This window comes from Pteronotus mesoamericanus, unplaced genomic scaffold (assembly GCF_021234165.1).
Source record: "Pteronotus mesoamericanus isolate MK-2021 breed Mesoamerican mustached bat unplaced genomic scaffold, CSHL_Meso_final scaffold_31, whole genome shotgun sequence".
Lineage (NCBI taxonomy): Eukaryota > Metazoa > Chordata > Mammalia > Chiroptera > Mormoopidae > Pteronotus > Pteronotus mesoamericanus.
This window is the reverse complement of record NW_026555312.1, coordinates 12,194,242-12,209,426: the sequence shown is the minus strand read 5'-3', so window position 1 is coordinate 12,209,426 and position 15,185 is coordinate 12,194,242. Positions and strand designations below refer to the sequence as shown.

General features: G+C 41.1%; 1 protein-coding gene across 5 annotated transcripts in view; it reads left to right on the top strand.

Annotated features, from left to right (window-relative positions):
- Positions 1 to 14,442, top strand: part of RNF144B (ring finger protein 144B) — a 161,847-nt gene extending 147,405 nt beyond the window's left edge. For all 5 annotated transcript variants that reach the window (XM_054591839.1, XM_054591836.1, XM_054591840.1 and 2 more), the window contains 4 exons: positions 3,214 to 3,418; positions 5,279 to 5,423; positions 11,256 to 11,345; positions 12,494 to 14,442. In XM_054591839.1, coding sequence (XP_054447814.1) covers positions 3,214 to 3,418; positions 5,279 to 5,423; positions 11,256 to 11,345; positions 12,494 to 12,634 — 581 coding nt within the window. In that variant the 3' untranslated portion in view covers positions 12,635 to 14,442. The remainder of the gene's footprint in view (positions 1 to 3,213; positions 3,419 to 5,278; positions 5,424 to 11,255; positions 11,346 to 12,493) is intronic.
- Positions 14,443 to 15,185: the final 743 nt, after the last annotated feature.

Here is a 15,185-nt window from a genome sequence, read left to right as displayed (position 1 = left end):
TATTTCTTTGGGCTTAGTATTTGTGAAACAGTTATAAGAGTTTGGATAAAAACATAAATGGTCAGGAAATACAAGGTAAGACCTTGGAACACGTGTGTGTCACTATCCCTTTGGCTTTCTGACCAGCCTAGTCCAAAGTTTAAGGGATCTTAGATGGTCCATCTCTCGTAGGGTCTGAGGATCTATGAATCATAGGTTTTCCTTTTCTGTTTATATTTGGCCCATCATTCTCTAATTCCTGTCCCCTAGAATTAAAATAGAAAATATGTTAAAGGATTTTTAAAAAAAATAAAAAACTATAATCATAGATCCAGCTATTGCATTATCTAGGTGAAACATTAATGGAGACAGTGCTTACTGGAACATTTCAGACTTTGTCCCCTGATACTGAATTTGCAAAATTATTACCTTTAAAACTAAGCTCATACTTAATACTTTCATTTCCTTTTTTGCACTACCCTTTGAGTCTCTTTGTATCCTGAGTGGAAATTTTCAAGAATCACAGGCCTAGGACCTCATCAGTTCAAACTTTGCAAAATACAGGGTGGGGCAAAAGTAGTTTTACAGTTGTTCACATGAAACTAATACAATAATTAATAAATAATAATACAAGAATAAACTGTGTTTCACATACAACTATAAACCTACTCTTGCCCCACCCTGTACATTGGTTCAGAGAAAAAGGAGATATTTAACCCCTCAAACAACATCATTTTTCACATGGTATGTTCCCTTGAAGGTCATATTATATGACAAGAACATGACGTCTGTTATTGTATAGAAAATGGAAAACTGAACAAGATCTGCAAACCTTTGAATAGAGAGACAGTCACCCACCCCCCAACCCTGTTGTCTTTCCTTCATGCCACATGGATCTAGCCAATGAGACACCTGACAAAACTGACATTTTATGGCCTGTGAAAGTTCCTACCTTTTGTTTTAGAGTACGTGGCTTTTTTGCAAATTATTTCTAAATGATATATTTTTATCACTTAGCAGAAAATCCAAATTGGCAGCTAATCTAACCTTTTTAAAGTATATTTTATTGATTATGCTATTATAGCTGTCCCACTTTTTTCTCCCTTTTATTCCCCTCTGCCCTGCACCCTCCCTCCCACCAGCATTGCCCTCCTTAGTTCATGTCCATGGGTCATACATGTAAGTTCTTTGGTTTCTCCATTTCCTATACTATTCTTAACCTTCCCCTGTCTATTTTGTACCTACTATTTATGCTAGTTGTTCCCAGTACCTTTTTCACCCTTCTCCCTGTCCCTGCTGATAACCCTCCATGTGATCTCCATTTCTGTGATTCTTTTCTTGTTTTAGTTGTTTGCTTAGTTTGTTCTTGGTTTTGTTTTTAGGTTCAGTTGGTAGTTGTGAGTTTGTTGTCATTTTACGGTTCATAGATGGGAACTCCTTTGTAGGTAACTCTCTCCTTTTCTCTTGCTGCTTTTAAAATTCTCTCCTTATTTTTAATCTTGGGTAATGTAATTATGATGTGCCTTGGTGTGTGCTTCCTTGGGTCCAACTTCTTTGGGACCCTCTGAGCTTCCTGGACTTTCTGGAAGTCTTATTTCCTTTGTCAGATTGGGGAAGTTCTCTTTCATTATTTTTTCAAATAAAATTTCAATTTCTTGCTCTTCCTTTTCTCCTTCTGGCACCCTTATGATTCGGATGTTGAAACATTTATAGTTATCCCAGAGGTTCCTAAGGCTCTCCTTATCTTTTTGAATTCTTGTTTCTTCATTCTGTTCTGGTTGAATGTTTATTTCTTCCTTCTGTTCCAAATCATTGATTTTGAGTCCCCGTTTCCTTCCCTTCACTGTTGGTTCCCTGTGTATTTTTCTTTATTTCACTTTGCATAGCCTTCACTTTTCCCTCTGTTCTGTGACCATACTCAACCGTTTCTGTGAGCATCCAGATTACCAGTGTTTTGAACTCTGCATCTGATAGGTTGGCTATCTCTTCATCGCTCAGTTGTATTTTTTCTAGAGTTTTGATCTGTTCTTTCATTCGGGCCATATTTCTTTGTTTCAGTGCATCTTTTACATTCGAAGGGGAGGAGCCTTATATATTCACCAGGGCGGGGCAATCCACAGCATTGCATTGCGATGCTGTTTGTGGGGGAGGGGTCAGAGAGGGATATATGTTGCTTGCTCAGTTCTCCTCCCTCTTTCAGTCACTTCCCCTCATTACCCACAAGCAAATTGGACCCTTCTGGTGCTGATTCCTAGGTGGGTGGGTTTGTGTACGTTCTGGGACCCTGTGGGTGTCTCCAGCAGACTCTCCTGTGAGGCCAGGAGTTTATCCTGCCGCGTCAACCCCCACAGATTCCTGCCCCCCACCCCAAGCTGGAACCCTGGGTTGAGCAGTCTTTCTCACTCCCTGGTTGTTCCTCCCAGTTTATCCGCACACAGATGTGGGACTGCCAGGTCCACCAGCTGCCACCTTGTTCACTCAGTCCTCCAGCCGCAGCCTTGCTGTGCATCCTCTCTGTCCTGCTGCCTGTCTCTGCCCCTCCTACTGGCCTGGATGAACGTTTCTTCTTTAACTGCTTGGTTGTCGGACTTCCATACAATTCAATTTTCTGGCAGTTCTGGTTGTTTTTTGTTTTCAAAATTGCCGTCCTTCGTTTGGTTGTGCAAGCAGGCAAACTGTATCTACGTATGCCTCCATCTTGCCCAGAAGTCAATCTAACTTTTTGGCTAAGCCATACCAGACACTGCTTGGTCCCTACATTATTTGAGTCTTTTAAATAATTTCTCTCTAAATAGCAGAGGAAACCTCACTACCTAGTTTCAGTGCCTGGAAGGACAAAATCTCTTGTGAATTTTTATTCCTTTGTTTTGGTAGATTCTTCATGTCCAGTTTCCTCCAAGATAGTACCCAAAATAATTGTAGGAAGGACTTGAGATTTTTGCCTATTTCGAGTGCTTAAAAGAAAGAAATTCTCTAAAAGAGTTGCAAATTTTGGTTAATGAGAACACTGCTTATCTGTTTATAAGGGCAATAGTGGCCTATTCCATTAGTACGTACTCTGAGAAACATGGTAGGGCTGAGTAGGTTTGGACACACTGAGGAAATCACTGCCCTTGGTTGTACTAAACTTCCATAAATGTTAGCTTGCCCAAAAGACTCAGTGAAGAGGAGAAGGCCTCAAAAGTTTGAATGAAAGACAGATAGACCATCACATTTTCTTTGTCTACACTTTAGAAGTTCACCTGGACCCCTACCGGACATGGTGTCCCGTCGCAGACTGCCAGACAGTGTGCTCCATTGGAGCAGGTGACCCAGGACAGCCTGTGCTGGTGGAGTGCCCTTCCTGCCACCTGAAGTTCTGCTCATGTTGTAAGGATGCTTGGCATCCTGAGGTCTCCTGCAGAGAAAGTCAGCCTATCATCTTGCCAACAGAACATGGGTAAGAAGGAAAATGTGGTATTCGGGATTATTTAGTAGTTTCCTCAGAAACATGAAATATGTTGCTTGGAGAAAGAATTATCTTGTGATGGAATTTAGTAAATCATTACTTCCCTGCAGCACTCTGTTAACAAAGAATAAGCCAGAAAGCATCTCTGGAGGGATTTTAGTTATTCATCCCAGAGAGTCTTTCAGATACTGCTGAAATTAGATTTGTATGAATTTTGATTTCTCTTTAGTTAGGGAGTCACATGGTCCCCTGGTTCGCAGTTGGGAGTCAGCTTATCCACAACCATTTGCTTGGGTACCATACCTGCCAACTATTGACATGCCTCATTCTTCGTGCTTGTAAAGTATGCAGAAATTATTTTCTTACCTAACTTAATTGCCAGCTCATGAGGCATGCCGATCATGTCAGAGAGAATACAGCAGCAGAAATAACAGCTCTTCAGTGTAGTACAGTGCTAAATTCATAGGTACTAGAGGAAAAGAGCTTATCTCTTAATACTTTATGCTTTGAAAAGATGGTGCCAAGTTGAGATTTTGTTATGAGGAGAAGCAATTAAATCTGTGCCTTTAAAGCAGGGAGCGCTTTTACGGCAGGAGCAGGGCCCGGAGTGAGAGACCTTTCTGTTTGATCTCTTGCTTTGCTTGAGGCTATGGCTGTTCTACATCAGCAAGAACAGAAATACCAGTGTTGTAGTCCAGTTGGCTTAGTCACCCAGTGCCCGTAGAGTGTGTACAACCATTCTCAGGAACAGTAATGCTACCTGGCCATGCACTGTGATTGAACCTAAGACCGAACAAATCAAGAGGGAAAAAAGATCCTATGCATGTGTCAGGCATGTGCCCTTTTAGCCAATACCTCTTACATTTTCACTGCCACTGCAGGAAGGTCCCTGGGCATCACAGTGCAATGTGAAGATCCCAGAGGGCGAAGGACTGAGTTCCGACATTGTCACTTAGCATCCTGTGCCCTTAAGTCCCTCAGGCCATAGGGGATGTTTCTCTATTTGAGAAAAAGAGAGGAGCTAATTAAAGTAGTAACAGTCCCGTTGCTATTTAAGGTTATTGGGAAGTACCAAATTCTATCATAGTTTTTACAACCCTGAGAAGTTGATGTGTCTGTGTGGGGTGGTGGTTTTGATGACCAGTAGTTAAAGCGCGACCCAGTGCTGTGGCTCACCTGGCCTTCCTCCCACCCTGCTCTCCGCTCTTATTTTCTGTCCCTCTAGCCTGTGACCCTGTATTGGCCTACCCATCCGTTTGGAGTAACTCTTTTCAATGACTTTGGGCATTTACTTTAAAGTATTGATTATAGACTCCCCCCAGCCTCCTCCGTTTATTTATTTGAACAGATCATTAGATGGATTATCTATGTCCCATTAGATCCTGAGCTAGTTTTTCTGCTGTGTAACAGACTTCTTGCACTTTTTATTCAGACAATGTGTGCTCAGGGAAAGAAATACTACTTTGGCAAAACAACAAATTAAATCAACTGTGGAAAATACAATTATATAATTCACTTAAAGCCAAAGATAAATAAATTAAGATCTTTTTTGTTTTGAGCTATCTGAGTAACTAATCATCTCTGTCTCTCCTGTTTCCCCACCCTTTTCCCTGGGGTTGAATTAAGCACAGATAACAAAGAGTTCACAACCTACCCATCAGGAGCCATAGGAATTCTACTGATGACCATAAAATTAAGTCTAGAAGAGCATTATTTAACTATTCATTATTTTCTGCCCACTCTTACCAGAGCTCTGGTTAGTGTACACCTTTGTGGTTCTAGCTTTTTTAAATAAAATCAGGCGGCATTCTCCATCCTCACCATGTCATTTCTCATCTGCTTTGTTTCTAGGGCCCTCTTCGGGACAGATGCAGACGCCCCCATTAAGCAGTGCCCAGTTTGCCGGGTTTATATCGAACGCAATGAAGGCTGTGCGCAGATGATGTGCAAGAACTGCAAGCACACGTTTTGCTGGTACTGTCTCCAGAACCTGGATGTAAGTTCCATGTGGAAGACACTTTCTAGAGTCGTCTTTTCTCTGTACTGTACCAGTGTACCAGCCAGTGTGCTACCGTGTGCTTTCCTTTCAAAATCTTGAGCCTGTTTTTGCCCTGCCAAAGAATTTATTTTTCTTAATGAGACTTCCTGAGCCTGTTACTTTAGATAGCCATAAAACCTCTCTTTGATTGCCTTAGGTGTGTCACCTTAGCTTTAAAGGCAAGTGTTTGTTTTACAGACATTTCCTGCTTTGGGGCATTGTCTCATTCCTTTGTGTAAAGGACTGTTAGTGTATTAGTTTTATGTTGCTATTGTAACAAACAACCACAAACGTTTGCTTAAAACGACACAATTTTATTATCTTTAGCTCTGTACATTAGAAATCTAATGTGAATCTCACTGGGTTAAAATCGAGGTGTGCTCAGGACTACTCCCCCGCCCCCCCCCCCCCCCCCGCCCCCATCCCCACCCCTGCCCCCTGGAAGCTCTAGGACAGAATCCATTCCTTGGCCTTTTCCAGCTTTTTGAGGCTGCCTACATTCCTTGGCTTGTGGCCTCTTTCTCTGTCTTCAAAGTCAGCAGCACCACAGCTCTCTGACCCTTCTTTCATAGTCATAGCTTCCTGAGTCATTCCCTCTGACCACAGCTGGGAAGGCTTCTCTGAGATTAGATTGAGCCCATCTGGGCAATACAGGAGAATCTCTCCCATCTCAAGGCCTTACAGTTTGTCATACTTACAACATTCTCACAAGTTGTGGGGAAAAACCATGGGCATCGTTAGGGGAGCCATTACCCTGCCTACCACAATTAGGTTGCTTTCCTCTTTTTGAATTTAAATAAAAAAGGCATTCAAATCAGTTCAGTGATGTCTCTCAAATAACTCATTCATTGGCATGACAGAGGTGTTGCTCCTGTTTTGTCAGGGCTCTCTTCTAGATAAAGAGATCTGGTCTCACTGTTCTTTTTCCTAACCATTCATGAAGGATGTCTTCTCAAATTCAGGTGTAGTTTCATTCAGTCCAGCGCTAAGGCTGCTAATGGTAACGTCCGAGTTAAAAGGTGGTGTGAAGGATTATTGGGAATTCATTCTACTGTTTTCAGTTACAGTGTTTTAAAGTTTGAGCTAGCCTAAGTTTATAGGTATTTTCTCTTTTGGCACTTTGGGCCAATAAAATGTGTCCATATCAGTGTAAGCCCTCAGTCATGGGTGGTCATTGTTTTCTCAGCTCTCCATTTTGATTGTCCAGTTTGCTTCAGTTCAATAAGCGAGTCTTGTAGTGCCTTAATATCATACACAATTGGAAAACGAATGTGCATTTAACATGGGGAGCGTGCTGGCCACCATGGGCCTGATTTTTAACTGAAAATTTGATAAGTTGTCTATGCTGTGACATCTATGAGTAAGAACCTTAATCAATTTCATGTCCGTGTTTCAAGAAGAGGTATAAATTGGGGAGAAAAAGATTGACATTTTAGAAGCTTAGCAGCTTGGGTTGAAAGAAATGTTTTCATTCTTTTAAAAAATTCTATTATAATCCTTGAATTACACTTATGTTTGATAGTTGAGACCTCTCATAATTCTAAGTGAGTAATATTCTAGATGAGGATTTGACAGATTGTACACCCTTCATGCTTTACAATAGGAAGAAATCGTTTTTCATTTTCTTCCAGGTTTAACCAGAGTAGTATTAGTTGGATTCAGATCCACAAGCAGGCTGAGCCCATGAGGTTCTTTTAAGGAAGCAGGAGTGTAAGGGATAAATATGTGTGCCAGATCCGCCCATCCCCTGGCGGAAATGTGTTTGTGGTATGGACTTGCAAAGAACACACTGTTCTGTCACTTGTATTGTTCTGGGACTCGAGATGAAATGGTACAGATGAAATGAGATGCTAGGTGGCTGGATACACAGCATCTTTGTATGGTCATTGTTTTCTGAGACCTCATTTTCTCGGTTTTAGCCAGGGGCATTGGCTTTTTGGTAATGATTTTTTTTCTGTAGACAAGTGTTCTATGTCAGATGGTGGGATTGATCCCTGTTTACAGGAAAGTTTTAGAGCATGGGTCTGGGAGAAGGGCGTTGTCCAAAAGCCAGGCCTGAGATAGACACCAAACAGAGTGATTCTGAGTTTTGAATGTGTTCCTGCCTTGAACCTCGGACCTGCTCTTTCAGAGGATGAAGTATTCTTTTGGGGGCGGGGGGGTGCAGGGGGTAAGTGTTTACTAAACCCAGCTTTTAAGTGACATCTACCTACAGTCTGTAAACAAGTACAGTAAACATGTAGGTAAAAGCCTCTTAGATTAGAATTAATGGAAAAACTAAGGAGCCCTTGGTACACTGGCACCTCACTGCCCCTTGGGCCGATGCCATGGGGCCACATTATAGTTTGAATTCGATGAAAAACCAGAAGGAGTTTAGCTCAACTCCACCTGCTAGGATGAATTTCAAGACAGATAATTTTTCCACTTAATAGGAGATTGGGTTATAGCAAGGCAACAGTGTAGTTTTTACATTCACAGATTAGCTGAATAGTACAAATAAACATCTCTTCTGGATGTCTCCCTCCCTGTTACCATAATTAGTAAGAGATGATAGACCACAGGTGGTTGCAAAGAAAGATAACACACAGAATAATAAATGTCTACAGTTAGCAGAGCACAAACTTATAAAATTTGTCTTTTTCCGTAATGTGCAGAATATCAGAAGTATGTTCAACAGGTACAGTCAGCAGACCTCAGAGTGGTAAGAGAGCATTTGTAAAGAAAAAGCACTCAAGTACAAAACCCAGAGCAGGAAGCTGAATACAGATGAGAACACACAGAAGACAGAATCCTAATTCTTTACCTCTCACTATCCTACTTAAGGGATTCCCGCAATTAGTTTACTGCCATTTATGTATCTTAAAAAGTAACACTCTGTTACCTATGCACAAACTTTAAGAAAGATTAATCACAATCATGAGACAAGCAAAAACTGATTAACTTAATAGTAGCACTAAAATCAATGAAGCTTGCAGCATTTTATGTGCTTTCATATATACTTTTGTGGATGGGGCTTTATCATGACCCCAAATTGTTTTGATAGAGTTTTTAAAATTCTCACAAAAAATCTGTTTTATAATCATTTCAGATATAGAGGGAAAAAGTCCCGAAGTAGAAAATGAAAAAGGTCAAAATCTCACAGTGACTGAAAATCCATGAATATATAAGTGATATTCATATATTCCCTTAACACTTTTATCAGGTGCTATGTAAGGTAATTGTAATGTTGTCCTGAAACCAATCTCATTTAAAAAGATACAGTAATGCTTATTCTAATTCTAGAATTAAAAGCACTTATTCCATATAATGTGTGTTTCAGCGAGGTTCACATCTACTTGATTGTACTTGTTGGTGTCACCTTGAAGCTTTATCAAAGCTTTATGGCAGACCTGAACTTTAAAAGTTCAGAACTAACACTACCACAGACAGTTACTCATTTCAGTTTATTATAGGAAGTGAAGGATATACTTGAGTTGTCCGAAAGTCACTTCAGCCTAGAACAGTATCCCTTGGAAACTGTAACCCTTAAAGGTGTTTGGGACTCACTAGGTCAAATAAACAGGTTCCACTGCCACACTAACATACACTGTATACCTTCAAGATGCAACTTTTCCTAAACTCACTTGACCTTGCCAGAGAATACCCAGAATCACCACTGGTTCTCAGGGCACTGGTTTTTTATGGAACGCTGTTTGAGAAATGTCATTCTAAAGTAAATTTTCTAAAGTAGTGTCTCTAAAATCATATTGAACATCAGAAACACATGAAAGGTGTGTTAAAGGGTAGATACCATACCCCACCTTAGAGGTCTGCAGTGGGACCTGGGAACCTGCATTTCTAAGCCACTCCAAGTGATGCTGATGGAGTGAGGACCACACTTTGAATGGTGTTTGTCTAGACAACGCCCTGCACAAAGCTCAGCTGCAGGAGACCCTCCTGTGGCCCCAGGAAAGGTTGCATATGGCATGTGCCACAGCTGGCTGGTGAGATCAGCCCAATGACGTCTGAGAAGGCCCCGGGGCACCTTGGTGGGTTGGAGGAGCACTCGACTCCTGGTTCTGCCCCTCCTCACTGGGTGACCAGGCACAATGATTGCATCTTAAAAGAAGAATAATAGTGGCCCTGTCTCAAGGGACCTGTGAAGCATAAAGGAAACTACCTAACAAAAAAGCATCATACAAGTGTTGTTAATCAGAAGAATGTGTCCGTTACAGCAGGAAAATCCCAGATGAGTTTTCTGTCTTCTGCAACTGCTAAGCCTTTATGAAAGCACATTCTGGCTGCTAGGAAGAGAAAAGAGGCTAAATACAAAGAAAACTGCAGTGAGAGGAAGATACTTAGTGGGTTACTTAATTAAAAATTTCTAATTGTTAAAAATAGATCAACTCACAAAGCCCTTAATTATGCTGGCTTTGAGATAGTTTTTCAAAGTTATAGTCTGTTGATCTTTGAACACACTCGCTGGTCTATTTTACCATGTTATTAATGCTGGTTAAATTTTAACATCAAGAGAATGTGGAAAAAAAAATTCCTCCACTCAGATACATGTGAATCAGATCTAAAAAATTTAGCTGATATAGTTCCAATCTTATAAGCTACCACTGTGAGAGGGTGAGGCATTCTCAATCTTCTGCCTTGGGCACTCCGGCGATCTGTACCCTTCAGTTGTCTTTCCTCTCTCCTCTGACTTCAACTTCTCTCCACTCTAGTCTCTATCTGCATTCAGCTGTGTCTCATTTAAAAATGAGTTAACACTTTCCTCAAAACCTACATCTTTCCCTTACTGCCCTTCTATTTCTCTTCTCCCTTTAGCAGCAAAGCCTCAGTAAAACATAATCACCTGTAGCTGTTGACACTTACCTCCAGTCGTTGCTGTGTGCTCATATTGTCATTTAGTCACCCCCTGACTGTATTCTTCTGAGGCTTCAAGTGATTTATTTTGGGTAAAATCCAAGGGACACTTCTCATCTTACCTAGATTCCCTGCTGCCTTTGGTATCTTGACCACCTCCATTTCAGTGATTCCATTTCTTCAGGTTTCCCTTCTATGTTTCTGGCCACTTCTCAGTTTCTTTCCCAGACTCCTCCTTGACCCATTCTTATGTCTGTGTTCAACAGCTTGTGTGCCTCTCAGTCTGTGTTCTCCCTAGGATCTCATTTACTTCTGTGGTTTCTTCTACCCTATGCATGCTGATTCCCAAACCATTTTCCCCAAATCCCCATATATGTAACCAGCTGCCTTTTGAACAGTACTACTTGGAAGTCATATGTATCTCTCAAGTTCCACTTGTCCAAACTGGTCGTCACTTCCCAACAAAATCCATGTCCATGTTGTTGTTTTTCTTAACAAAACAATTACCTTTTACCCCAGGACTTCCACCTAATCTGATTTCTCCTTATTTTGCCACCTGGTTAGTTACCTTCTTAATATCTCATGACTGTATTTTCCTCTTCTCCATGCCAGCCACTGGCATTTTATCACCTTGTTTACCACAGCTACCTTCCAGCTGCCTTACTTGCGGTCCTCTCATTTCATATCATACCTTGAAGATAATTGGTCAGGCTGTTATCTCTTTTAGACGCAGTCAAGAGTTTCATTGGTTAGGATCTGTTTTCACTTGGTGATATATAAAAATACTAAGATAAAGTCTAAAGATCATGGGTTTGGAATTCCTAGAGGCTGTTATGAATATCCCTAGAAAGCCTTTGCTTCCACTAAGGTGATCTGATGTGGTTAATGTCCATCTCTCAATTCAAAATGTTTCTGAAAACCTTTCTCTTTGTTTTTCAGAGCGACATTTTCCTCAGACATTATGACAAAGGGCCATGTAGGAATAAGCTTGGCCATTCAAGAGCCTCAGTGATATGGAACCGAACGCAGGTACCCTGACCTTAAAAGGCGAATGAGATAAACTAGACATAGGATGGCTTCAAAAGCCCACCTGTCCATCCTCCCCATTTACTCCTGTTACCCATCTTAGCCTGGGAGGCTCTGGGAGCGCTGGGGGAGGGCTGGGGAAAAGTAATGGAGCAATTGCCTGGACTTGATTGATGAGCACAGTGCTCTTGAGGGTTAGTGGAGGGGCAGGGCACCAGAGCGGCCAAATAATTAAGAGGGACTTACAGAATGAGGGCAGATGCCCTTTCCTCCTGAAGGAAATGGTGGATTGGCTTTCCTAAAGCCCTGCATGGCATGTTTGCTATGAAAGGCAGCGCTCTCAAACCTGATAAGCCCCCGCTGGGGCTTGGATCCCTCTGTACATGCCATTGTATGTTTATGTAGCAGGTTCAAAGGGAGTCCTGGTTTATTTTTAATAGTGTTTCATATTTATTAAAGGCCATGTTCCTTTTGCGAGGAGTCAGTGTTAATAGCCTAGTAATTATTATTAACATCCCTCTGAGACTGTTGAGGAAACTCAGGTAGAGAGAGAGCCAACACCAACATTTCATGATTATACTGAGCTCGTGCCAGAGCCTGAGTTAGCATTTGGTTTGTTCTTCTCACTTTGATTTAGTCTTTGGTATTGTCCTGGTTTATTCAGTTCAGACCATTGTTGAGGACTGGAGAAAAGGTCCCATAATTGTGACTGTTTTATGTGCCTGAGCTGGTGTCTTAGTTCAGGCTGCTATACCAAATTACCATAGACTGGGAGGCTTAAACAGCAGAAGTTTATTTCTCACGGATCTGGAGACTGGAAGTTCAAGGTCAGGCTGCCAGCAGGATTGGGGACAGGTTCTGGACTTGTTGGTTTACAGATGGCCATCTTCTCATTGTGTCTCACATGGCAGAGGGTCAAGAGAAGCGGCAGGCTCTCTGGCGTCTCTTCTTATGAGGGCTCCGTTCCCTTCACGAGGGCCTCACATCATCATATTGGGAATTAGGTTTTCAGCATGCACTTGTGTGTGTGTGTGTTGGGCATTGGCGGGGGTTGGGGTGGGCACAAGCATTCAGTCCATAGCTGATGGTGTAGTATACATACAGGAAGACTTAACTGCTAAACTCGTTTTCTTTTTTTTCTAAATTTCCAGGTGGTTGGGATTCTTGTGGGCTTGGGCATCATCGCCTTGGTGACTTCACCCTTGTTGCTTCTGGCTTCCCCGTGTATAATCTGTTGTGTCTGCAAGTCCTGCCGGGGCAAGAAGAAAAAGCATGACCCATCCACAACCTAAAGATCTCTGTCTCTCTTTGTGTCTGTGTGCCACACATGTCTTTTACATACAAGACAACAAAGTGATAAAGTCCCACTTAGTGAACTTGCCTCCTTTTTCTTGCCAAATTTTGGAAGTGCCTCTGTGTCCAGACTTGCCTGCCTGCCTGGGGCATCAGCAAAGGCCAGGCAGTGGTGTGTGTGTTCCTATGTAAAGACAATCGGTTCTGCAGTCCAGGTTGTGTCTGTGGAGCACGTCAGAAGCTTCGGGTTCCTGGGAAGGAGCTAACACATCATCGTTTTATCATCTGAAAGATCCCACTGGACTGTTCAACTTCCAGCCAGATTCAAGGAGCCTGAGTGAATGAACATTCAATATAATAAAGGTGTTGTCGTGGTTGGCAATATACATGATCACTGAGAAGCTCAAGTGCTGTTTGCTGTTTGACTACCATGGGAAACATGGGGGAAAACCCATGGATAAGACTGTTTTGGGGAATACTTTCACAATGGTGATAAAGCAGGCTGCTTATCTTAGGAGTCAGTGTGGTGGCTCTGCCCCTGCCAGCTACTGGGTGTGCTTTCCCAGCATTCCCACAGTGAGTTGGCAGAAACACAATGGGTTTCTCCCTGTGTGATCCCAGCTTCAAGCAGGAGAAACTTCTGTGCAGAGGAAATTGTCCTTTCCCAGTAAAAGGGTTTCGACATCTAAAACAATATGGTCTAACTTAGCCTCTCTCTCGGCAAGTGTTAACTTTTTTAAGGTGATAAACCCTTCTCCTGTAGCCGGTAGCTGCTGTCTACAAGCTTATTTTACAAGAAGGATTTGGGTGCAGTGGCAGAAGTTCAAAACCTTCATCATAGATAACAGGGACCTTTCTTAGCTGTGTTCATGCACCCAACGGATGTGGAATTAGACCTCCAGGTACACACCACGCCCGTTGGTTCATCTAGAACCCGTATAACTTGCTGCCTACCTAGAATTTCTATCCATTGGCATGCCTGGGTATAAATACAAAAGCATAGTGAGTACTATTGCACACAATAGTACAACACACAAATGTTTATGTAAAATCCAGTCTATATTTCCTTCTGTGACTAATACTGTTTATTATAAATCAACCTACATATTTTGTGCATATTATATATGTAAATTTTGGTTACAAGTTCTTAACTTACCCAAGTACAGACTCATAAACTTTAGTAACTTTTTAAAAAGGATACTTAGTACTCTCATCTCAGTTTGTAAAAACACTGATTGATAATCACATTATTTATGTATTTTCAAACACAATTCAGAGCAGCTGTCTTCTCAGCAGAGTTTAGTATCTGTTAGGGCAATCTGAATTCTGTATGCAAAAGGCACTGATAAAACAACAAAAATATAATAGAAATAAAATGTAAAAGCATTATATATATATATTCAGTAGTTTTGATTTGTATACCCTCATTGTGACTTATTTTTCCCATTCTATCATTAGTCAGATTTTGAATAAACGGGTTTTGAAAAGACAATGACTGTTTCTCCAATGACAGGATGATATAACTGCCACTAGCAATGTAGCCTGGTGCCTCGTGAGAACTGTGCTAAGTGTTAACAGAGCGCTCTCCATGAAGCCGAGGGTAAAGTATAAGGAACTATCAGGAACTATGATATATTCTGAGGTAACTGGATAACTAGATTATTAAATTGCTGCTATCCTGGACCTATTATTAAAGGATAATGCTTTGCCTATGTAATGGAATGTATCCTAAGTGGGGATTGTGTATATTTAAGGAACTTTAATTCATACATATTGATATATGTATATTACTTTTGGTCATGTATATTTTTATTTACAGTTTGTATAGAACATTGATGAGAACTCTGGGAACACTTTTGAATGGCAGCCAACCAAAAACCTTTTTAATCATTTATTAGAAATTTATCAATATTGTGTCTTTATTTTCTTTCGAAACTCAAAACAGAAAAAAAATCAATACTCTTTATCAATGTATTTCATATTAGTATAAATTTAAGTGTATATATATATATTTGAATAATTTGCCTTGTCTTACACTGCCTCATCGTAGTTAAAGGCATTTGTAACTGCTCAGGGGATCATAGCAACTCAACCGTACTGACTTTTTGTATCAAGAATGTCAGTAGTTGCAATGTACTACTCAATTAGCAAACTCTGGAACCTTGGTTCCACAAAGATTCATAAAAGAGTGGCTGATTTCAAGTTACGTAACGGCTGTGTTATCAAAGGTGGAGCTCCTGAATGTGGAGTAAAAGTGGAAGAAAACATCTACGTTATTTTCTTGAAAAATAAGTGGAAGGGACTTGCCTTCTCACAGGAACACTGTTATAATAGAATTGGCTCCTTTTCTTTCATAGGGGATAACTAGTAGGGGTTGTTTGTCAAACAGATTTAAAATAGTAGTGTTTAAGTCTTTAAATTTGGAAAAGTACCTGGAACACGGTGCTGCTTCCTTAAATAGCTAGATGAGTTGGCCTCTGTGAAACTGTCAGAATCAACAGGACAGATTGGTAGGTGAAACCCAAGTATATTTCTGATGCATCAAGGGCC